Source organism: Rattus rattus, chromosome 8, assembly GCF_011064425.1.
Source record: "Rattus rattus isolate New Zealand chromosome 8, Rrattus_CSIRO_v1, whole genome shotgun sequence".
Lineage (NCBI taxonomy): Eukaryota > Metazoa > Chordata > Mammalia > Rodentia > Muridae > Rattus > Rattus rattus.
The window spans coordinates 113,949,164-113,974,228 of record NC_046161.1 but is presented as its reverse complement, the minus strand read 5'-3'; the positions used below and the strand labels follow the sequence as shown (position 1 = coordinate 113,974,228).

Genomic DNA, 25,065 nt, shown 5'->3' with positions numbered 1-25,065 from the left:
TGTTTATTTTTCCCAGTAGCTGAGTTTGTTTAGAGGGCAAGTTAATCATAAAATGCAGTCTGAAAGCAAAATAGAGTTTGTAATGTGAAGCTGGGCCCTTCATCCCCCTCTTCAAAAGTACCGAAAGGGACCCAATCGTAGGACCTCATCATCTCTGGTCTCAAGTTCTAATGGTTGATACCGAGACTTAAGGACCAAGAGCTGTACAGCATTAACTCAGTCTTTGACAAAGTTAACTAGTCTATTAAGGATACAAGAGCAGGGCTGGAGAGATGGCTCAGCGGTTAAGAGCACCGACTGCTCTTCCAGAGGTCCTGAGTTCAATTCCCAGCAACCACATGGTGGCTCACAACCATCTGTAATGGGGTTGGGTGTGTCTGAAGACAGCTACAGTGTGCTTATATACATTAAGTAAATAAATAAATCTTTAAAAAAAAAAAAGGATACAAGAGCAGTATAAAGAATGGGCTAGTCAAAGAGAACATCAGGGTAGTTAACCAGGGGGACCCATTGATCAGATTACAACTGTCTCAGTAGTCTCCTCCTCTTGACTATAAGGCCAGAGACACATAGTCAAAGCTGCCAAAGTTCTGTTGCTAGATGTTCTAGCTAAGGCTAGAACATCTCCCCACCAAAACCCCCTTGTTCTATTACATCATCACCAGCTTTCTGCTTTCAAACTCCTTCACTGTCTAGATTGGCTCTGTAGAATTGCATTGAACTCAGAGATCTGCATGGCTCTGCCTTCTGGGAGTAAAGGCATGTGTCACCATTTGTAGATTTAAGCTTTTCTACACCTTGAACTTGCTCTGTCCTATGCTGGCCTTGAACTCAGAGATCTGTTTGCCTTTGCCTCCTGGGATTAAAGGCTTGTACCAACATGCCTGGTAACACTCAGCTGGATGGACCTTGCTCCAAGGTCACCACTCCCTTAATTCAATTTAATATCTTTGAACACAGGATTTAGCTCCATTTCACTCCTTGGTGCCCCTTTCATACTCAAACCATATATTTTATGTTTTTCCTTTCTAAGCTTGCTATGCTTATTCAAAATGCTCTCATGAAACTTAACCAGAGAACAAAGTGTATGATGGGCATTTCCGAGACTTCCTCTGTTCATGCCATTAATCTGAGTCTCTTCACCTTAGTCTCAGGAAGACTCTTCTGACAAGGGCAAAAAGCTGCCATGTTCTTCACCAAAATACTGTAAAAAACAGTCTCTACGCCACATACTGAAGTTCTCCACTGAAACCTCTTGGGCCAGGTCTGCACAGTTCAAATCACTCACAGCAACAAAGTCTTCCATATTCCTTCTAGGATGGCTCATTAAGCTCCACTTAAAATGTTTCATTGTTTTCCAAATCCAAAGTCCCCAAATTCACATTCTTCTGAACAAAAGCATGGTCAGGCTTATTACAACAATACCCTAGCTCTTTGTACCCATCCCTGGTACCAACTACTTAGTTAGGGTTTTACTGCTGTGAACAGACACCATGACCAAGACAACTCATAATGATAACATTTAATTGGGGCTGGCTTGCAGTTTCAGAGGTTCAGTCTTTTATTATCAATGCTTATGCAGTCAAGAGCAAACAGGGCAAGAGACTTAGGGGAGAACGACCTGGGATATATTGGGGAGGTTGATTTCACAGAAGTTAAGTCTGGAAAATATGGTTACAAATACCTCCTAGTGGTTGTAGATACTTTCTCTGGATGGGTTGAGGCTTTTCCCCACCAAGCAGGAAACAGCTACCGTGGTAGCCAAGAAAATTAAGAAGAAATTTTCTTGAGGTTCGGAGTGTCCAAGGTAATTGGATCAGGTAACGGTCTTGCTTTTGTTTCTAAGGTGAGTCAGGGATTGGCAGAGATACTGGGGACTAATTGGAAGCTCCATTGTGCATACTGTCCCTAGAGCTCATGGCAGAATGAACAAAACCATAAAGAGACCTTAAGTAAATTGTCTTTGGACACTGGCACTGACTGGGTGGTGCTCCTCCCCTAGGCCCTGTTCTGAGCCCGGAACACTCCCTATCATTTTAACCTGACCCCTTTTGAGATCCTGTTTGGTACCCCAATACCCTCAGTCCCCCTGGTAGCCCCCCCCAGTCATGTAATTTCTATTTTACAGTGATCAAGTCCCAAGAAGAAGGGTTCAAGTAGGTGTCTCCTGTGGTTTCCTGTCCCCAGGTGGTGCAATAAAACTGGTCTGGAACCCTGCATCAGTGAACTTCTGCCCGGCTTCTTCCACCTCGAGGGCAAACGTAAATGGGGGTCTCCCACAGGTGATACGTTCATGTAGGGAACGCACATCCTAGGACACATCACCTGAGGGTATTGGGATTCCTCCGCCACCCCCACCCGGGGCAATCGCCACCTGCAACCCAATAATGATCAGATTCACTGAGAAAGGCAAAGAAGCAATGTAATGGCTAAAGGGAAAAAGTTGGGGACTCAGGTTGTACGGATTGGAGTATGATGATGGCCAAGGCAAGAGGAGGGCTAGCCAAACAGAAGAGAGAAAGAGAACAGAGTCGGTGCTGGTTCTAGCCTTGGTTTCATGCCTCCCCTTGGCTAACCACCCTCAGCCACCTTATTAAGACCCCTAATTGTTCTCCTGCTGTTGTTGATCTTTGGACAACAAGTTTATAGTCTTCATAAAAGAGAGAATAGGTGCAGTATAGCTGATGGTCCTGCTCCAACAATATGAGACCCTAAGGACAGGACCTGAAGAATGTGAGTTAGTCGCTCACTAGAGACCCCTGAGCGCAGCTCCAAGATTGGATCTTGTACAAGAAAAAGGTGTGTGTGTGTGTGTGTGTGTGTGTGTGTGTGTGTGTGTGTGTGTGTGTGTGTAACCCTAGGGGCTTTTGCCAGCCTTATACCCACCCACCTCTGGTCAAGGCTAGGCCAAGTTCCATTCTCCACCCAAAGGAACAATCTTGAGTAGAAAATTCTCAGAATGTACTGACTGATGCTTGCTAGCCAACAGATTTAAAGGTCAATATGCTTAGCTAATAAGTTTGAGCTGTAACCTTGCTGATGTAACCTGTGCCCTTAAAAAGTATAAAAATTTCTTGTAATAGCCATTTGAGGTCGCCTTCTAGTCACTTGCCTTGAGGGACTAATCGAAGGTCGACACGACAGAAAATAAACCTTTTGGTTTTGCATTGATCTGCATTTTGGTTTCTTACTTGGGGGTGAGGGGTGTCTCAAAGTGTGGAAACAAAGTTTTTGAGAATGTGGAAACAAGGTACTGAAAAATGTAAAACAACAAAGTTTTAGTGGTCAGGATGACCAGGCTATTCTGACCAAGCTAAGTTAAGACAAAACAATAACTGTTTTCGGAATAACTCCCCTGCTCCTGCCTGTACTGAATTCCGTGAAGAACCGCAACCTGTCAACAACCTTACCGCCAAAATTGCCCCCCTCCCGACCTTTGACCAATGAGTTTAAATATATATATACTGCTGCTTTGCTACCAATCATAATATAGTAGTTCACTCCCCCACTTACAAGGATGTTATAAAAGATATGCGCTTTTTGAGGGTTGACTCTCCCTGCGAGGCTGAGCAGCTCGGATCTATAAACCTCTTGCCATTGCACCGAATGGATCTGTCGTCAAGTTGTGTTCTGTGGGGTCACACACCTAGGCTAAGACCTTGGAGGTTTAACACCTGGGAGGAGTTTGGGTAGAGAGCAGCCGAGATGGCATTCCTCCGGGTTTCCTAGACGAACAGCAGAAGTGTACTTCCGCTCTCCTAGAGAGGCCCGCGGAGGAAGTGGGCCCAGCGAGCTAACAGTCATCAGGAGGAGCGCGGAGTTCTCCGCTGAGAGTTGGTGAGTGACTGGGAGGACCGGTGCTGGAGCGGGTGGCGGGGCACAGTTGCAGTGACCAGTCCCCAGTGGCGTCATAGTCCAGGGGGGTTCTCCAGGGAACAGCGATGGTTGGAACGGTGCTGCCCTGCAGTCCGGTGTCCGCCATTATGACTCTTTGGCATTCTAACTTCTAGACAGAAACTCCATACGTCGATCCACGTTTAACTGTGTGGGTTAATTATGGCTATAGTCTTTAAAAAAAAAAAAAAGCCCTACGGTTGTGATGTAAAGTGTTTGAGATGTGAAAAATACAAAAAACAAAACAAAACAAAATAAAACCAAGCTTGGAACAGCCTGGTGTGGTGGCTTCGGCCTGTGAACCCCGCTAAGGAAGCTGAGGCAGAAAGACCGGGAACATGAGCAGCTCAATGAGCCCTTCTCTCAAATTTTAAAGTAATAAAGATAGAAATGTTTTATAAGCAGAAAGGGCGCGTTTGAAATTGAACCTTGATAACGCACTTGAAAGCTGAAAATCACTCACCGTCCCAACCTCAAAAAAAATTTTTTGGGGGTGTGGCTTCTGGTATCCAGGAAGTATTTGGTGATGTCCGAATTGCTTGAAAGTAAAATGTTAAAAAGAAGCAAATGAACTGATGGGGGAACCCCATTTAGCTTTAGGTGACTCCATTTCGTGAGCTTCCTTTTCCAGTTCCCAGCCCAGCAGAGCTTCGTTCTTTTTCCTTTTTTTGCTTTAACATTTTCTTTCAGGGAGAAGACAGCACACTTCAGTCTAAGGAAAACACTTTACTTCATTTTTGCACATTAGGCCATGAATCGGTATGGAATGGGCTCCAGCAGCTCAGGCTCTTTTCCCATAGTCGTCATAAAGTGTGCTTCTCAGCGGCGGCGCCGGCTGGCACTTTAGCCAAACCCAGGTGCCCTTCTCTTTGGATCGTTCTCCTTCAGCCGCTTCAGGAAGCCGTCTCTGCTCCTCCAAGTGCTTGATGTGCTCAATCAGCACATTGATCCACTTGGCCAGGATCTTGCCCTTATGTTGCTTGTTTGCAGTGATGCCCACGGCATGCTGGGTGACATTGTAGATTCTTTGGTTTTGCTGTGGTAACACTTTTGGGGCGTTCCTTTTTGAACAGTTGCCATTCCCTTGACGTCTACAATATCACCCTTCTTGGAGATTCGCATGTATGTGGCCAAAGGAACAACTTCATGTTTCCTAGAGAATATATATGGAGTGCCTCTCCTCTTTCCCTTGTGTTCGTCAATTTGTTGAGTTAACTGGATGATGGTTGCCGTGGCCAAAAGCCAGAGCTTCATTCTTGACCAGACATAAACAGCTCCAGGACGTCCACTGATTGTTCTAATTAACTAAACTTTGGAAACCTATGTTATAGAAACTTTGAAACTTCTGTCATGGGTTCTGCCCCTGGTACAATGCAAGCTTTAGCCCTAACCGGCCACTCATACATCATACTTGTGGGCCAGACTGGCATAGAACTCCTAGAAATCCACCTATTTCTACTTCCTGAGTGCTGGATTAAAGGTGGGTGCCACCACACCTGGCCCTACATCTTATTTTTGTGTGAGTGTATGTGTTGGCAGTGTACTTGTGGGGATCAGAAGACAACTTGTGGGTTCTCTCTTGCTGTGCTGGCTCTGGCCATTGAACTCAGGGTCAGCTGAACCGCAGTCTTGTCACTAGATAACTTTACTCCGTGGCCACCCTGTAGGCCTTTACATTCTTATTTCCCCTTGTTGTACTGGTCACTACCAAGCATAGCCATACTTACAACACTGACAAAAACTTAAAACAAAATTATTTTAGTGTGTAAATGTTTCATCTGTGTGAGTGTCTGTACATCATGTGTGTATCTGGTGCCTGTGGAAGCCAGAAGAGAGTGTCAAGATAAGACTGGGTTAAAGAACTGTTATAAGCTTACAGGTGGGCACAGGGGATTGAACTAGGGTCAGCTAGGCTCCTCTGAAAGCAGTGGCCAGTGCTCTTAAATCAACAACCCACCTCTCCAGTCCCCAAGTTCTTTTTTGAAGTATTTTGTTATTTGGAATTTTAGAATGTCCTTTTAGCTGATGCTTAGATAAGGTTGATGCGTTCTTGTTATTGGCACTTGTGAAATTTCACCACTTTAAAACCTGTTTAATTTTGTAATTTGTACTGTTTTGGGGTGAGGAAAGAATTTTGAGTTCTGCATTCAAGTATTCTGTTTCTCCTTAACGTTCTCTTCCTGATTAGCACCCTACCTGTATCAATGAGCTTGGTGTTCTACATTTTTATTGGGAGGTCTTGTGAGGAAGATTTCTTCTCTTTGTTGTATGTTTTTGATACAGAGTCTCACATAGCCCTGGCTAGAACTTGCTTTACCTTCAAGTCACAAAAGTTTGCCCTCCTCTGTCTCCTAAATGATGGGATTAAAGTAATGTCACTCGCTGACTTGACTGTCCAACCTTCTTAAAATCTAATTAGTCTATATCAGTGTGAACTTCTTATCTTCCTGCCTCCACTTTCCAAGTGCTTGGATAGAACAGCATTATCACATGCCTGGCTTGCTTAATTCTTTTTTTTTATTGTTTTAAAATTTAATTTACTATTTCTCACTGTGTCTGCACACACAATGTACTAATGTGGGAATGGAGTCAGTTCTTTCCACTTTTATCTGGGTTCTAGGGATGGAACTCAGGCTTCTGGTGAGGTAAGTGCTTTTACCTGTTGAGCTACCTGCTCCTGCTTAAGTATATAATTTTTTCCTTTCACTGATTTTCTGATATTGCAAAACACCTGTATTTTCTCCATAGAACCCTGATTCTTTTATTGGAGAATGGTATTTAGAAACCAAGTTCTAGATTTATTTATGTGTGTCTGAGTGAGTGTATGCAAACATGTATGTGTGGTTATGTATGTTTATATGTACATACAGAGTCCAGAAGAACAGTGATCCCTTAGAGCTGGAGTGTAACAGACACTTGGCCTCTTATGTAGGTGCTGGAATCAGAACTTCAGTCCTCATAATTGCATAGCAAGTGCTTTTAACCACTGAAACATTTCTACAGTCCCTATAGTTCTGCTTAATTGCTACATAAATTTCAATATTTTAAAAATTTCATCATGTAACTAAAGCAGAAGGCTCTACCTCTTGAAAGAGCCAGAGTTGGGGGTCAATCTAAGGCCAGTGATATCATTCTACCACAAACCTCCTAGCACTAAGACCCCCTCTCTTTCAGCAAGAATAGAGCCAGCTTATTTCCTGGGACAACTTCAAGCCAACTATCAGACAAAGCCACCCATGACTTCCAAACGACCCACACCGACAGCCAGTCAGTTTGAAGGTCACTGCTGTGCCGGGAGCCCCTACCTTCGGGGTGGGGGTGCTCAGTGGAGACCTGAGGAGGGGGTGAAAGAATGGGGGACAGGAGGTACAAAGAAGGAGAGCAAGTTGTTGTCTGAACAAGCTCTCAAACTTTATTTCATGGCAGTGGCTTATAAAGACAAGCAAGCAGGAAGACCGTACAGGGCCCAAGGCCAGTTCATCACCATCACCACCCTCCCATTGTTCTTTCAGTTCATGAAACGGGCAAGTTGTAGGTGTACTGATAAAAACAGATAACTGGCTAGGTTTCCCAAAAACAGAGGGTGTATAAGTGGGCCTGAAACATTCCTGAAACAGAGGGTGTATAAGTGGGCTTAGCTCCTAGTAGTAGCTTTGCTCCACCAATAGTATCCCACCCAGTTACTGTTGTTTGAATTCTGCCTTTATTGTTTAAAATCTGCCCTTATCAAAGGTATATAACTCCCTGTTAGAGTCTACTCAAGGTTGTCTCCCTCTTGAAGTGGGGTGACCCCCAACGCGTTGGAACAACAAAACTCCTGTTTTCTCATCCAGGCTCTACAGATTCTGCTTCCACATATGCTTTTCCTTAATCTGTGTGCTTTTCTCCACCAATACTACATTGGCTTGATTTCTCAAGCTATCTGTGTGGCCTTAAGTCTTGAATCAAGTAAGGTTAAGTGTGTAAAGGCACCTGAGCTTGGTCCTTGAAACCCAATGAATGACTCCTATAAGTTGACTTCTGACCACCTCAGCATGCATGCTATGACACAAAGCACTCAGACACACAAAATAAAAATTTAACAAATTCACATACACCTATTTCTTCTACTTTAGTTTTCAAAGTAACTTTTAGCTAATCCCCATTTGCCTTTCAATACAGACTGTATTATCATCATACATAACTCTCCTCTTGCCAAGCATCTTTTCTTGTTCTGAGGATCAATTCCAGGGACTTGTGTGTGCTAGGCAATTGTTCTACCACTAAATTGCTTTCCCACCTTCCCTTCCATCTTCCTGAGAATTTGATAGGAAATAAACTAAATATCAACTTGGTAAGCTTTTTAATGCCATGTCTCCCAATATGCGACTGCGTGTGGTGTGTTTGTCTACTTATTTATTTAGATGCCGTTTGATCTTTTTATCAGCCCCTTGTGTTTTCTAGCCCTTTAAATGCCTTAACTGTATTCATGGATACTTTATTAGCTTACCACCCTAGGTCTCAGTCCACAGGTGCTCAAGCCCATGTGTCTTCTCACACAAAAAAGTGATCCCCATCTCGAGAACCTAGCTCCATCATGTGCAGACACCATTTTCTTCTCTGTTCTAGGACTAAGCTCCATCATGTGTGGGGACATCATTTTCTTATCTCTTCTCTTCTGAACATCAGTGTTGGTTATTTCAGTCTCTTACCAGTGACTTCTGATGACCTAGCAAATAACACCACACACTGCAGTGCTGTGAAGATACTCGCAAGGATACAGAAGTGACTAGGTGACAGCAACAGATTTGTTTTGTGTTCGTCTGGGTGACCCTGGATAGGAGGGATGCCTCCAGGCAGGTGCTATGCTGCCCGCTCAGTGCAGATGTCAAGGGAACACGGCCGCCTTCGTATGGTAAAGAAGGAAGAAGAGGAGGATGGCTGTATTTCAGTGGAGACTGCCAGGCCGCAGACACTTAACCGCCCTGGCCAGGAGCTGTTCCGTCAGCTCTTCCGACAGCTTCGCTACCACGAATCGTCTGGGCCCTTAGAAACTCTGAGTCGGCTCCAGGAGCTCTGCCGCTGGTGGATGAGGCCTGATGTTCTTTCCAAAGCACAGATGTTAGAGTTGTTGGTGTTGGAGCAATTTCTGAGCATCCTGCCTGGAGAGCTCCGGGCATGGGTACAACTCCATTGCCCTGAGAGTGGTGCAGAAGTTGTGGCTCTGCTGGAAGAGCTGCAGAGAGATCTTGATGGGACATCACTGAAGGTAGGTGCGCACAGTAAGTCCTGCAGAGAGATCTTGATGGGACACCACTGAAGGTAGGTGCGCACAGTAAGTCCTGCAGAGATGGGACACCACTGAAGGTAGGTGCGCACAGTAAGTCCTGCAGAGAGATCTTGATGGGACACCACTGAAGGTAGGTGTGCACAGTAAGTCCTGCAGAGATGGGACACCACTGAAGGTAGGTGTGCACAGTAAGTCCTGCCTGCCCTTTTTGTGAGTGAGATGGTCCTCATGATCTGTAAGCTTGAGAAACGTAGGGAGCCTCTCCTTGTTAATCCTTTTGGTACCTGAGCATCTGAGAACCGGGCTGATCATGGATCCTTTAGCAAGGTGCTCCTTGCATTTTGCAGATGAAGACCACATCAAAATAGGATCGGCAGGTATTGATACATCATAGAATTAGTTTTTGGATATGTGTTTATGTCATAGAAGGTCCATCTCCACATAAGATCTGAATTTGCCTGATACTGACCATAGCCTTGTAGAGTGATAGGGGCTGAAGGGAACTGAAAGGAGTCAGGAATCTTGATATCTGAATGAAAACCACAAAAGAAGTCTGCACGAGCCATGTTTCCTTTTCTGAATGTTTTTGAGGATATAGGAGTGGGAATGGGCACAAGGGTTGGGGCCATCCTCTGGGCTGGAAGGTTGGAAGGCCTCAACTTTAAGCTTTGTCCATTAGACTTACTATTCTTACACATATTTTTGTGGGGCTCCCACCAGGTAAGACTACCCAGATACAGTCTGTGAGCCAATTGAAAGCCTTTATTCTAGCTGCCTGGTATATGGGTATTTGGGACCCCTAAGTGTACTCCTGATCCTTTCTTGGGGTTTATATTTAAGCAAGAAAACCACATCCTGGCTGGAAAATTCCCAAGGTTTCCTTTTTGCAGCTGCAAACTAAGACAGTTATGAAAGCCAAAATACCCAACTAGTAAAAATGAGGAAGTCAGGCTAATTTTTGCAACGATCCTGTGTTGTCACTATTCTAGTGCTATGAAGAGACTCCATGACCATGGCAGCTTTTATAAAGGAAACTGGGGCTTGTTTATACTTTCAGAGGTTCAGTCCATTATCATCAAGGCAGGAGCATGGCAGCATCCAGGCAGGCATTGGTGCAGGAGGAGCTGAGAGTTCTACATCTTCCTCTGAAGGCTGCTAGCAGAAGACTGGCTTCCAGGCAGCTAGGATGAGGGTCTTAAAGCCGAGACCCACAGTGACACACCTACTCCAACAAGACCACACCCTCTAATAGTGCCACTCCCTGGGCTGAGCATATATAAACTGTAACATTCCACTCCCTGGCCTCCATAGGCTTGATTAAACATATGAGTCTATGGGGGCCATACCTGAACATAGCATAATAAAAAATACATTACAGAGAAGATTAGCATGGCCCCTGCGCAAGGATGACATGCAAATTCGTGAAGCGTTCCCAAAAAAAAAAAAAAAAAAAAAAAAATACATTTAGTTTAACTTCCAAACCCCTCATAGTCTACAGCAGTCTGAACAATGTTTAAAGTCCAAAGTTCAAATCTCTTCTGAGATTTCATCCAATCATTTAACTGTAATCTCCAAAGCACGACAGGAAACCAGCTGGGCAAACTCCAAACTCTGCATCTCTATGTCTGATGTCAAAGCGGTCTTCAGATCCCCAACTCCTTTTTTATTTTTGTTGACTGCAACAAACTTCTTTCTCCTTGGCTGGTTCCACTCCCTGATAGCAGCTTTCCTCAGCAGATCTTACAGCAATAGCATCTTGAACATCTTGGGGTCTCCAGGCAATTTCAACTTCACAGTTTCTTGTTCCAATGTCTGGGATCCACACACTGTCTTCTGAATTTCTCCAAAGGGTTTGTATCACTCCTCCAGCTCTGCCCTTTGTAGTACTCAAAGCTCAGGTTGACCCACTCCTCTGCTTACGCTGTTCTTGATGGTCATCCCATCCCATGGTACTGGCATCTCCAATATTCTGGGGTCTTCTGCTATAACAAGGCTTTAGTATTAGCCTTTCATAGGCTCTCTTCATGGTGCCAAGCCTCAACTCCTTTGCATGACCCCTTCAGTCCTGGGACTTCAACTACATCTGAGGCTGCACCTTCACCAGTGGCCTTCCATGGCCTCTCACAGTGCCAAACCTTAGCTTCTCTTCATGATCCCTTCATACCTTCAAAACCAGTACCACCTGGTTGACTCTTACACGTTACCAAGTCCAGCTGCAGCATGAGGTGTAACGTTGGCTATCACTGGGACACAGCTGTTGTGGTAAAATTAAAAAAGGAGTTCCCACTTGGCACATGATCCGTGCACTCTAGGACCTCTACCTGTTTCTCTGTTACCACTTTCACAGTCCCCTTTGTGTTCTGCGGGCCGTGCTATTGTGGCCCCATGCATTCTATAGCCTAGCATGGCCCCAAGCATTCTATAGCCTAACATGGCTTCCTGTCACAGACTGTTCACACTCCCAACTACCCAGTGAAATCATTGCTCAGCAAACTGGAACCCAGCAACCAGATTTATGTGTTAATTGCTCAATGTACAATACATCCACACAATTAACTTACAACCAATTGATAAGGATATAAATCACCCACCTATATAAGATATAGTTTGCTCATCTAGACCCAAAGCCCTGTACACATTCATCCCTTAGGACTAGTCATGACAACCTGTAAATGTGCAGAGAGAAATCTCCATGTCCGTCTCCGTGTTCTCAGCTGCTCCCCCTCTTGCTCCAGTCTCCTCCTCTAAAACTTTCTCCCGCCCATCCTTCCTTCTCATCCAATGACAGGTCTCGTTCTATCCTGTACCTGCCTTCACCTGCATAATGACATCAACCTACACACAGCTTCCTCGTGCTCCCAGAAAACATTTCCCAGAAGATTTTACCTCAGTGATGCTGGTCTCTTCTTAATCATTGCTAATTTCTTAGCTCCAGCTAACCAGCATCAGTTGTCCCAGTCGTCCCTTTAATTCTGGACTCTCCTGAGTTCTGCTGCTTGTAGGAGCTAGAATATGGTTCCCTTGTCCTATTACATCACCAGCTTCCTCTTTTCCTACTCCTTCACTGCCTAAGCTTGGCTGGCCTGGATCTTGCTCTGTAAATTGACCATTGACCTTGAATTCAGAGATCTGCATGCCTGTCTCCTGGGATTAAAGGTGTGTACCACCACACCTGGATTTAAGCTTTTCTTTACCTAGAACTTACTCTGTCCCAGGCTAGCCATGTTCCAGGAGATCTGCTTGGCTTTATCTCCTGGGATTAAAGGTGTATACCACCATGCCTGGGTTTAAATTTAGCTGGGTAGGATCTTGCCCCAACATCCCTTAGCCTGTTATCTCATAGAACACAGGGTTCAGCTCCATTTCACTTCCTGGTGCCCCTTTAATACGCAAACTATGTATTTTATATTTTTCCTTTCTCAGCTTGCTACACTTGTTCAAAATGCTCTTCATAAGACTTAAGCAGAGAACAAAGTCTGTGCTGACCTTTTTGAGATGGCCTTTGTCAATGCAATTAACATAAATCTCTACCTTAGACTTAGGTAGACACTTCAGAGAAGAACAAAAAGCAGCCACATTCTTTAGCAAAATACCACAAAAACAGTTTCTAAGCCACATACCTGAAATTCTTCTCCACTGAACCCTCTTGGGCCATGTCTGCACAGTTCAAATCAATCTCAGCAACAAAGTCTTTCATATTCTTACTAAGATAGCCAGTTAAGCTCCGTTTAAAGCATTCCACTGCTTTTCTTTTTTTCTTTTTTTTTTTTCCGGAGCTGGGGACCGAACCCAGGGCCTTGCGCTTGCTAGGCAAGCGCTCTACCACTGAGCTAAATCCCCAACCCCCATTCCACTGCTTTTCAATCCAAAGTCCCCAAATCCACATTCTTCCAAACAAAAGCATGGTCAGGCCTATCACAGCAATACCCCTGGTCCCCAATACCAACTTCTATCTTAGGTTTTACTGCTGTTTACAGACACCATGACCAAGGCAAGTCTTATAAAGAAGAATACTTAATTGAGGCTGACTTACAGGTTCAGAGGTTCAGTCCATTATCATCAAGGTGGGAGCATGGCAGCATCCAGACAGGCATGGTGCAGGAGGAGCTGAGAGTTCTACATCTTCATCTGAAGGCTGCTAGCACAGTACTGGCTTCCAAGAGCTAGGATGAGAGTCTTAAAGCCCACACCCACAGTGACATACCTACTGAACAAAGCCACACTTATTCCAACAAGGCCATATCTTCTAGCAGTGCTGCTCCCTGGGCCTAGCATGTACAAACCAACAGTGGGGAACATGGTAGCCTGCTGGTAGATGCTGGAGCAGTAGGTGAGAGCTACATCCTTACCCACAGGCAGAGAGAAAATGGACCTGATGTGGGCTTTTGAAACCTCAAAGCCCACCTCCATAAACACCTTCCAAAAAGGCCAGACCTCCTAATCCTTTCAAATAGTGCTACTCCCTGTGAGTCATCCTGGAATTGTTTGTTTTTAGTTACTGGCACTTTGCTCAGAAAGACAAATTTTATCTGAGGTCACAAAATGAAGTCACCATAGTCACCCTTTTAGGATGTCAGTTTATTGATAAAGAAATGCAAGAACGATATAATTATGGGGATTTGTTCAGTAACTATTTGAATGTTTTATCATGTGCCTGGTCCTAACTCCTAGTATAGAGAAGCACAACTGTCAGTAAAGTGGTGCTATGTTACTTCCTGCCTTCTGGTCCTTTGCCTTTTGGTTTTCTTTTTTTTTTTTTCTTTTAAGATTTATTCATTTACTATATATAAGTACACTGTAGCTGTCTTCAGATACACCAGAAGAGGGCATCAGATCTCTTTACAGATGGTTGTGAGCCACCATGTGGTTGCTGGGAATTGAACTCAGGACCTCTGGAAGAGCAGTCAGTGCTCTTAACCGCTGAGCCATCTCTCCAGCCCGCCTTTTGGTTTTCATTATGTTTTGAAATGGGGTCTCCTTATATAGCCCTGTCAGTGAACCAACAAAGACCTATCTGTCTCCTGAGTGCTAGGATTAAATGTTTGTGCCAACACATTTGGCCCCCTTTGAGTTCTTTCAAAAAGCATTCATTTTTTTCTTAGTTTTCAAAATTTCATTTATATAAAAACATGAGCCTATATGCACAATTCATGCATTGAAAATTACTAATAATTCTGAGTTTATCCCTCAAATTTATTACAAAAATTAGATTAACATTTGATCATAGTCTATCAGTGTTAAATGGTAATAAATCAACATAAGTAATGCTTATTTTAAAATGTACCTTTTTAAAAATCTAAAAGTACATTTGTCATTTTTAACAAAACAGATGTATACAGGGATGTGGTAGTAATTTATGAAATGACATAAGGTTGAGCATAGAAGTATAGCTTGGTCATGACTAGATGTAGATGGTTAGGTCTAGATGTAGGTTTTTGGTCGCTGTCATATGTTCAGTGGCCTCAGTCTAAGGCTTGTTCACATCAATTTAGAAATAGTGTCAGCCACTGTGCCAGGAAGACTCCTTTAAGTTCATTAACCAAAGCCTTCTGCACTCTTTTCTACATTAAGGAAGCCCTGTCTCAGAGATAGAGCTGTTTGAAGTTCAATTGGCAAAGCCTTCCTTCCTGATCTCTGCTTCAGTGGGGATAGGAGGAGAGGTTTTCTTTGTGGTTTGATTCCTGGTTGACCCTTAAAATTAATATTGTCTCTCGAGTAGTGATACTATTTTGTGAGGTTCTCTGAGGTCACTGGACATTTCAGTATCTGTGTCTGGGTCTCTGCTGTGAACCAGTGCTCATTTTACTCCTTTTCTCATCTTTAGGCCTAAAGTCAAGTATTGGGTGGTAGAGAGATTTCATTGTGCATGTGAGGATTGTTATTGTTGACTTGCCCAGTGCGTCCTTATGTTAAGTGGGACCCTGTTGGACTCTTTCCTGGTGCAGGGAGGCCAAGGGGCGAAAAGTTTCTCTATCACCTTTTTCTCTGGGTCCCTTCTGCCAGGAAGTGATTAAAGGGCCTGGTGGTCTAAGCCTTTACAGATTGGCCCATGGGAGTATTCTCTGAGTTTGCTTTCTGATTCCTATAGGAATGTTCTCATGACATTTTCTTCTTGCCAGGACTCATGCCTTACTCAGAACCCAGATGTGCATTGGATAGGCACTGGAGCTCTGCAAGCTGCACAGATATGGTCCCCTGCATCACATCTCGGGAAGAGTTCTGCTCTAGAAGACTACTTGGAGACTCCACATGGAATAGGACAAACTGGTACTCATTGCCTAGACACTAACTTAATACCATACCTCTTGTGTTTCCTATACTGTTGTCTTGTTATCAGCTATTCTCTCACAAGAATCTTTTGTCACCTAGCTCTGGGTTCTCTTGAATGCTTCTGTTATTCATTTCTGGTTGGTTTCTTCCATTCTACTCTCCCTTTCCTAGTCCCCAACAGACACTGAGGATGTTTGTGCCTCTTGAATAGCAGTCTGCTTGCCTGTAGGTCCTGGAATCCCCTAGGAGTGAGAAGTGTAAGCTTCTTGGGTGTCCAGAGCTGGACAACTCTTCATGACTCTTTCTTCCTTCAGATTCTCCTGCCGTCTCGATGCCTGACTACTTCCAGATAGAAGAGAGCATAGAACACCAGGTAACAGCAAGCCTTTGGTAATCAGGCTGCAGGTGAGCCCTAGGGCTCTGGGTCTTTCCTGGTGTCACGTGCATGGCTGTTCTATGGGTGGTGCAGCTCTCTTCTCTTCATTCTGGGTTGCCATATAACTTTATAGTCAGAGTCCAGAGCTTTCTGCTGCCTTTTACCTTTGCCAAATTTATCCAGTGTTAACTCTATGTCAGGCCCATGACCTTCTTGGTAGCTAAGAGCTGTGAATCAGCTCTAAATCATAGTTCTTCATTTTTTTTTTTTTCAGGAAACTTTGACTTTCCAGGATGTGGAGGTGACCTTCTCTCAAGAAGAATGGGGATGTTTGAACTCAGCTCAGCGCAATCTTTATCGGGATGTTATCCTGGAGAATTATGGGAATGTAGTTTCTGTGGGTAAGTCTTTAGTATCCCTAGTTACCTTCACTTTTGTTTTTTTCTTTCTTTTTTGTTTTTTTCTTTTTTTAATCTTAAAAAAAAAAACTCATTTATGTGCATGGCCATGTATGCATGTAGGTGCTCGCATGCGGTGGTTCATACAGTCAGGATAGCTCACACAGTCAGGGATAGCTAGCGAGAAGAGTTTCCTCCTGTGAACCAAACTCTAGTTAGGATTGGTGGCAGGGGCCTTTCCCTCCCGAGCCGTCTTCACTGGCCCTTGTTTTTTATTACAATGTATTAGAAAGGGCCCTTGCTGTAGATTTTGGTTCTGTAGCCACCAAGCTTATTACTTAATCAGTGACTAAACTGTCCTTGAGTAATGGAGATGGTGATGTCTGCCATGTGAGGTCATGGGAAGACTGAGTTCCTAGTCAAACTCCGCTGACGGAGCCAGTTGAGTAGTTGTGTGCTTCTCGCCTCTGGGGAATATTATCGTTGTTGTTAGATATTTTATTTATGTGTATGGGTATTTTGATTGCATGTGTGTCTGTGCACCACCTGCATATATTGCTCATGGAAGTCAGAAGAGGGCTTCAGATCCCTTGGAACTTGAGTTACAGATGATTGTTAGCCACCATGTGGATGTGGGGAATTGAGCCAGATCCTTTGGAGGAGCAGCCAGTGCTCTATACCTGATAAGGTATCTTTCCAGTTCCCCTTTGCCTGTAAGTTTTCTCATCCTCTCATCTGTGCTTAGGGCATCAGTTCTCAACATGTGTGTTTCAACCCCTTTGGCAAATGTGTTTCTCTAAAAATATTTACATTATTCATAACAGGAGCAAAATTACAGTTATGAAGTAGTAGTGAAAATACTTTTATGGCTGAGGTCAGCACAACATGAGGAACCGTTGTAAAGGGTTTCAGCATTAGGAAGCTTGAGAATCACTGTCTTAGGGCTATCACAAATGGCTGGCCAGGCATTCTTTCCTAGCTTCTTGCATTTGTCTTTTTGGCCTTTTTTCCTCTCTGCCAGGACTGTAGGTCCTAGAAAGTGGTTCTGTGTGACCTGTCTTATCTCACATCTCATTTCTTTTCTGCAGTGGGCTCTTCTCCCAAACCTGCTCTGATCTCCTGGCTGGAAGCAAGAAAGCCATGGGGCATGAATATCTGCACAGTTCAGCTTAAGAGGGAACCTGATGCTGCCCCTGAAGGTGAGCTCGGTCGAACCTACCACATCATTCCCCTCTTACTTTTGTTCCTTTCTTTCATATGGTTAAATATTTCACTGGGGACTTAGTCCATTATTTGCCAGGAGTTACTAAGGGATGCTATGGACCTGGGGCTCTTCCTGCTTGGCTTATAATAGGCCATTTCTTTCCAGGCTCGACCATTCCGAGGCAACTCAGTGTCAGTTCTTGCTCATCACAGGGCTTCCCTGTTCTCTTCCCACTGAGCTCTAATTCATTTCTGTGCTGCGCTAAGTCTAAATTGCCTGTGTTCATCTACCCATTCTGGTTCTTCTTCCTTGTTTGGTTCTCCTTGTATGATGAGCTTGAGATTTAGTTTTTTTTCAGCAAGGCCCTACTTGGAGCTTCAGGTCTTGGTTTTTGGGGATTTCTCTGTGGTGCTTCTATGCCATAATTTTTCTTTATTGCTATTAATATTCTTCTTTAGGTCTGTTTATTGCCCTGCTAGATTTGATTTCTGTGTCCCTCCCTCTACCTGCTGTATCTGGCCCTCTCTCCTCCCTTTCCTGTTATTTGAGATACTCTTTCTTTGTCTTATCCTTAACTATTTTGTATAAAGTAATGACAGTCAGTCAAAATTCTTGCTACCAAGAATCATATTTATACTTCCTTGTTGCCTTTTCCAGTTCCAAATATGGAAGAAAAATACACTTTTTTGTGTTGTGTGGGTGCGTGTGTGTACATGTGTTTTTGTTTCTTGTTTTCCCTCAGGAGGTAAGCTTCAAATTGAGCCAAGCAAGTTCATCTTGAAGCAGGAACCTTCAAAATACACAGAAACCTGTGTAAAGCCATCAGGATGTCCTGCGACAAGTGCTTCTAAGGGAACGGGACTCAAAGAATCTTTTGAACAGAAGAGTAGGCTACAAAAGTCCTGTGGGGATTCCATACAAATGAAAGAGATGAAGGAAGGAACTGACATTAGTCAAAAGACAGGAAGAAAATCTGAAATATTGAGAAACAATGATATTCTTGAGTTAAAACATGTTAAGTGTGTGAGTGTTTCTAGGAAAAAGCTATCCTTTAAGCATGGCTATGACAGAAACTTCAGAAAAAGTTCACACCATTATAATAATAAATATGGGGAGGGGCTCAGAGACACGGTTGAGGGCTTTGGTGTATATCAGAATACTGGACTGAAAGAGAATGAGAAGGACAGATGTGAGGAGACCTTAAGGAAGAGCTCCCATTCCCATCTTGAATATCAGAGATATTATAGTCAAGGAAGCCTGTTTAAATGCAGGGTGTGTGAGAAAGCCTTCAAGTGGCGATCAAACTGTATCCGACATGAGAAAATTCACACTGGAGTGAAGCCTTACAAATGCAGTTCATGTGAGAAAGCTTTCCAGCGTTTGTCAACCTACCGTCTGCACCAGAAAACCCATACTAAACAGAAACATGAATCCAGGAAGTACAACAATGCTCTCCCCTGCAGCTTGGATGTCAGTCATTGTTTGATAAACCAGGATGAGGATAAAAACTTTTACTGTAGCCAGTGTGGGAAATACTTTTCCTGTAGGTCCTATGCTCTTGAACACCAAAGGATTCATACACAGGAGAAACCTTATAATTGTATCAGATGTAGGAAAACCTTTCGGTGGAAGTCAAACTTTACTCGTCATATGAAATTACATGGCAAAGAGGTCCGTAATCAAGAGAGATGTCATGAAGACTTCAAGCAGAATTATAGTCAGTCTCAGGTTATCTCTACTATAGAGAAAACTTTCCTGTGTCAGAGTTGTGGGAAAACTTTTACTCAAAAGAAGTCACTCATTGAGCACCAGAGGATTCATACAGGGGAGAAACTGTACCAGTGTAGTGGGTGTGGGAAAACATTTGCCTCTAGGTCCTCTTATATTATTCATATGAAGCGAAAGCGACATGCTATTAAAATAAAACCTGAAAGTGGCTCTCTACCTTTTAGTCAGGATACAGCATTTGCCATTCCTCAGAGTGGTCATAATACAGAGGAGCCTAATCAGTGTAAATACTGTGGCAGAGCCTTCCATAATCGCTCATTTCTTCTCATTCATGAGAGAATTCACACTAGAGAGAAGCCCTATAAGTGCAGGGAGTGTGAAAAAGCTTTCCGATGGAGGTCCAATCTCTACCGACATGAGAGAAAACACTTTTTGCACAAGCGGCGTAAGTATCATGAAAGTAAAGAGACTTCAAATCTACAGTCAAAAATCTTCATTGATGAGAAGCCCTTTTGGTGTCAAGAATGTGGGAAAACCTTTACACGTAAAAGAAGCCTTTTAGATCATAAGGGAATACACAGTGGAGAGAGACGCTTTAAGTGCAACTTGTGTGAAAAATCTTTTGATAGAAACTATCGTCTTGTTAATCACCAGAGGATCCACACTACAGAGCAACCATTTCAATCTCAGTGGCATGATAAAGATTTTGCTGGTACACATGCCCATTCTGTTGATCAGAGAAAACACAGAACACTGCAGTCTGAATATAGCCTACAATCAGATAAGCCTGGCTTATCCTACTGTCAGGATGTAAGGGTAAATATTCAGGAATTAGAACTAAGTGGAAAGAAGCCCCTTGATAACCCTTCTCATGAGAGTTCCATGTCCACCGCATTCCAGAATGTGCCCACTAAGAAACCCTGCCACAAATGTAGCACTTGTGGGAAAACATTTAGGAAGCATTCACATCTCATTAGCCACAAGAGATGTCACACAAAAGAAAGGCCCTTCAAATGCATAGTGTGTGGGAAGACCTTCGGGTGGTCTTCCAATTTGACTAGGCATGTGAAAAGCCATTTTAGAGATTAGCCTGGGGTCTTTGATGACAGTGGGGTGGGGAGTAGTTCCTGATTACATCTCTAGAGAACTTAAGTGGTAGGCACTGGGGAAACCTTTGTAAGGGCCCAGGCCTTTCTGGCTGGGATGTTCTTGGTGTGGAAGCTTGATGGTTTCAAAATTCAGAGACACCTCAGTCTTACTGCTGAAAAGTGATGTTGGTAAAGAACAGAATGTTCTCTGGGGTCTTATAGAGGTCCTGGCCCCTAGGTTTATCCCAGGACTCTGTCAGCCAGGACTCCTTAGATAATTCTTGCTGTTTGTGATTGGGAAGCATGTCTGTAACCTAGTAAGCTGTGTCTGTTGGGAAGGGGCCATTTCGTTCCCCAGTTCTTTAGTGTCGGCTTGTGTTGGTGCCTGTTCTGTTGACTTTAAGACCAAGAACTTACATTCTCAGCTGTCTCCTAAAGAGCTTTGGCCTCAGTGTATAATAGATTTTTGGTTATTAGCTATGGTCCTAAAGTAATCTCAGAGGTGAGTGAAATGGACAGGGTGCTGGGTTCCATTGCATGATCTAGACAAGCAGCATTAATCCATCATTTCAGCTGAGATATAAGAGGATTACCATATGCCAGTGACCAGAACCAAGTAAAGCCCTGCTGTTTTTGGATCTATAAGTCAATAAATGAGTTAGATTGTATTCTGGATGATAATATGTGTTGAGGACAAAGCAATCCAGAGAAGAATGGCAAGGAATCTGGTTAGGCTGTGGATTGTTAAACAAGTCCTGGAAGTCGTGTTGCTAACAGTAAACTAACTGGGACCAGGTTTTGGGAGGCAGTGGCATCCCTGGGAATTCCAAGACAGTTAGACAGGGCTACATAGAGAAACCTTATCTCAAAAAACAAACAAACAAACAAACAAACAAAAAACTCACCCCACCCCCAACCTAACAAACAAAATCCCTAATTGACCAAAAATCTATGTTGGATTGGGAGGTGAGCCATGTCGCTCTATTGGGAAAGAATACAAGACAGATCTTGTCTGTAGGATCTTGTCTGGACTTTAGTAGTCTTTGGGTGGAGTAACTTAGCTGTCTGAAGAATGAACTGGAAGTCAGTCCTGGGACCAAGCTTTACAGAGGTCTTGTTCACACGCTAGTTATAAGGATGTTTCTGGTATACCTCTTTGTTCATAGTCATGACTATCCTGAACCTTTTCCTTTAATCTCTCCTGCTCCCTTCTCTTTTGAGGACTGTGCTTAATTGCTAGTGTAACCTGGGTTTCCAGTTAATGCTTGCCACTGCAGCCTGACCAAGCACTTGGAAAATCTATGCTAGTGTGTTTATGTTGACAGATTTTGGAAAAACAATCAAACAAAAAATGCTGCTTCTCCAATCTGGAAAAATGAGTCTTCCTAGTACTTGTGTTGCTCTTGCCTGGGTTCAGTTCCTAGCATCCACGTGCTGTTCACAAACGTCTACATTCCCAGAGAATCCCATGCCCTGTTCTGAATTATGTGTGCACCGGATGTGCATGGCTCACAGACATGCATACAAAACACTCATGTGAAATACATTTTAAAAATAGCATGATTGTGTGTTTATATATACATATATTTCTATATCTGTATTTAAAGTTGCCTCTCTGAAAGAATCTAGTTCTGCCAAGTCAGGAGTAGAACTTTAAGTGGGTCTTGATCAGACAGATTGGGGATACTTTATGAAACAGGCCTTGAGTCAAGTATTGAGAGTTGTACTTAAAAGTACACAGCTGCTAGGTCTGAGCCAAGTAATTGATGGTTTTGAGTAGTAGTAGAGTGTTGGTTGGCCGCTTCTCATTGTCTTGGCAACCATGTCTAATCTTATACTTGAACTTGGCCTGGAAAATACTTCTTTGAACATGGCCTTTCTCCACTGCCTGAGGAACTGATTAGGGATGGGCTGAGACCATTATGGAGTAATGGATATCAGATGGTCTTAAACCTGCCTAGTGTGATCAGTTACATCCCTACTGAAGGATGTCAAACCACAGAGAAGAAACCATGTGGACTTTCTTAGTAATCTCTTAGAGAAGTTATCTTTTGAAAACTTAAGTATGAAGTGGGTGGAACAACTGGGATTCAGACCCCCTTTTACAAAAGACGGGTTGCCAGGCAACTTGGAAAGACTTATAAAATTGTGTGTGCTATTCAGTGGGTCCCGTTCTGGACCAACGTGAAGAATGATAAATGTGAGTCAACTCACGACAACAGTGTTTAGCTAGTGGGCCAGCAGAATCCTGTTTGCCATTAGCAGAACAGACCGTGCAGAGGTGTTTGGTAGTTCAGAAAGAGCGTAAAGCTCAGTGTGGTGGTTCACACTGTAGTCCTAATGTGGGGTGCAAGAGGCCACAAAGCCACTTGGGGATAAAGGATAAAAAGATACTATTCAAGCACCTACCACACACAAAACGAGAATTATAGCAAACGTGGAAGACTTCTGTCCTCCAACTCAGAAAATTACGCTGAGCTGCAGAAGCTGTACATAATACTCCATTTATATGAATTTTAAGCACGTTCAAAGTGCTCACATCACTTACACTGGTTTGGGTTTCATTATTCTGTATGTGGGATAGAGTTCTAACCTCATAGGGCGGTGGTGGGGACAGTAATGAAATGCATGTGTGACGTTGGAATAGTGTCTGTCATATAACCATTCCTAATGTACAAGTTAATATTTTGCACAATTTTCTGTGGATTCAAAGACATGACATAAGCGTGTACACTCATGAAATGGGATGGTATAGGCATACTGCTCCATGTTCTGTGGGTTCCAGATGCTCGTGATACCAGAAGGGAAATGTTCTTCACTTGTTTTTCTAATCATTGATGTAGATACAACATAAAGTTACGATTTAACAGAATAATATGGTGACTTCTTTCAACTGTTAAAAGTCAAAATAAACAAAAATTAATGATGGCCTCTGATATCTATGTAGTTATTATACAGAAGACCTAGCTCTGACACTCACTTGCAATGCTGCTGCCTCCTCTCCCCAACCTGGCTGGCTTCAAACTCATAGAGATCCTCCTGTCTTCCTACAGATAATGGGATTAAAGGTATGTGACACTACATCTGGCCTACTTTTCTCCTAAATTCTCAGCATTATCCTGGCAAATATGGAGTAACAAAATGGCTGTTGGTGAAGAGACTGTTTAACGGCTGCAGTGTGACAGTGAAATGTGTCAGTTTGAAGAAAACAGTTTTCTGTGTCTCCTCAGCATTATCTCCAAGTTATGAGATTGTGAGCTGTTTTCAATACCTCTTACGCCCCTTCCCCCCAAAAAAGTGAAACTAGAAAAGATATGATGATTCCAGTGATGGCATGGAGCTTGGGACAGTGATGCTTGCTAGCCGTCCCACTTTCCTAGCAAATGGGGAAAAGATGAGTATTTATGTGCCAAGTTAATATTTATGGTGCTATAAATGGCAAAATTGTCAGCCAGCATTTATTGAAAAGCCAAAAACCGTATCAGTTATTTAAACAGCTTGGAACTATCGACTGTATATGTTGAAGTAAAGACAGAAAAGGAATGCCAGGGTGTTATTGGGGCAGAAACTGCTCTAGCAGTCTCTATCCAGGATCAGGAGAGCTGTGATCATGTCTGCCCCCATATTTGAGATTTGGATGCTGACCAAGACCTTTTCTCACATCTGGGCAAGCTGGTGGAGGAGGGAAGTTCAGCCTGTGTAAACCCTGATTTTTGTTAGTACACCTGGGCCTTCATTCATTCTGTGACCACCATAGACTGCCAGAGAGGCCCTGCAGGGCCTTCAGACCTATGATTTTGTGGAAGGAGCTAACAGTTCAGTGAGACTAAGCTTGAATTGTTTGGGTGAGTCTCCTTTTGCCTGAAAAACAATTACGTAAAGGTATTCTGAGTCTCCCCCACTGTTGTCTTCCATCTTTGAATCAGCATCCAGAGAACCTGAGTTAGGATCCTGGTACCCAAGTCAGGTCTTTAATAGGACCTGCATCTAACTCTGGAATATCAATGCCGTATTCTGGAATCTGTGGGTATCTGTGCTCAATGGTGTGTACATATTCGTATACATAACCATAAAACAATCGTAAATGAACAGCCACATTCTTATCTCAATAGGTTAAAAAGAGTGGCTGAACAGGGACAATATACTCACATAATGGCATCATTTTGTCAATTTTTACTGACAAATCTAGGGAACATTTAGGAGTGCCCTTTAAGGATATGGCTGAAGTAAGATCAGAGGGACTGAACTTTGGTCAGCACTGGGCAGGATTTAGGCACTTTTGCACATTGAAAAACAGTTCAGTGCTGGTGGGGATGTTTGTGTTGAGCTTTTAAATTTTTATTATAGGTTATCCTAGACTCCCTTCTCCCCTTCCCCTCCATGAGAATGAGTGAAATTGCCAGAAACCAACAGTTGAGGCTTTTCAGTGAATAGACTTCTCCATCAAGTCTGGCAGCCTAGAGCATCTCTTGTCAACTGGGTGAACTACACTCTAGAAAATTCTAGCGGCAAGGAACTTAAGTATCTGGAAACCGCAATGGTCTCAGGAGGCCTTGCCTCAGCCCAACTATTGTAGGTTGATGTCTATATGCAGGTGAGGGCTGGCACAAGTTAGGTCAAGGCCATGATTGGACAGTAAAAAAATAAGGCGGGGACAAAGCTTTGTAAGGGGGGAGAGAAGGGACAGGGGGAGGAGAATCAAGATGGAGACCGAGAAGGACGACCCAGATCTGGGTGTTCTTGAATGGCCCTAGGCAGTTGTGTATGTTTTTTTAAGGGATGGATCTCTATAGATCAATTTATCTTATCTAAGTGGGCGGTTCATATCCTTTTTTTAA

At 43.3% G+C, this 25,065-nt stretch overlaps 1 protein-coding gene, 1 non-coding gene and 1 pseudogene across 2 annotated transcripts; 2 read left to right on the top strand and 1 right to left on the bottom strand.

Moving 5' to 3' along the window:
* Positions 1-3,760: 3,760 nt before the first annotated feature.
* Positions 3,761-23,163, top strand: Znf445 (zinc finger protein 445). The gene is made up of 7 exons (XM_032911264.1): positions 3,761-3,837; positions 8,503-9,142; positions 15,283-15,430; positions 15,748-15,806; positions 16,084-16,210; positions 17,296-17,406; positions 18,154-23,163. Exons 2-7 carry the CDS (start codon positions 8,720-8,722, stop codon positions 20,226-20,228), a joined length of 2,943 nt encoding a protein of 980 aa, XP_032767155.1. The 5' UTR covers positions 3,761-3,837; positions 8,503-8,719; the 3' UTR covers positions 20,229-23,163.
* LOC116908274 lies at positions 4,639-5,148 on the bottom strand (annotated as a pseudogene).
* On the top strand, positions 10,503-10,604 carry LOC116908325. Its single transcript, XR_004388882.1, has one exon. It is a non-coding gene; the product is annotated as a U6 spliceosomal RNA (small nuclear RNA).
* Positions 23,164-25,065: the final 1,902 nt, after the last annotated feature.

What these genes read in the sequence shown, in the direction of transcription:
- Znf445 (XM_032911264.1), top strand. Translation starts at nt 8,720, where the DNA reads ATGCCTCCAGGCAGGTGCTATGCTGCCCGCTCAGTGCAGATGTCAAGG. An exon ending in TTGATGGGACATCACTGAAG is followed by an intron (nt 9,143 to 15,282) that starts GTAGGTGCGCAC and finishes TCTTCTTGCCAG; the next exon opens with GACTCATGCCTTACTCAGAA. An exon ending in AAGAGAGCATAGAACACCAG is followed by an intron (nt 15,807 to 16,083) that starts GTAACAGCAAGC and finishes TTTTTTTTTCAG; the next exon opens with GAAACTTTGACTTTCCAGGA.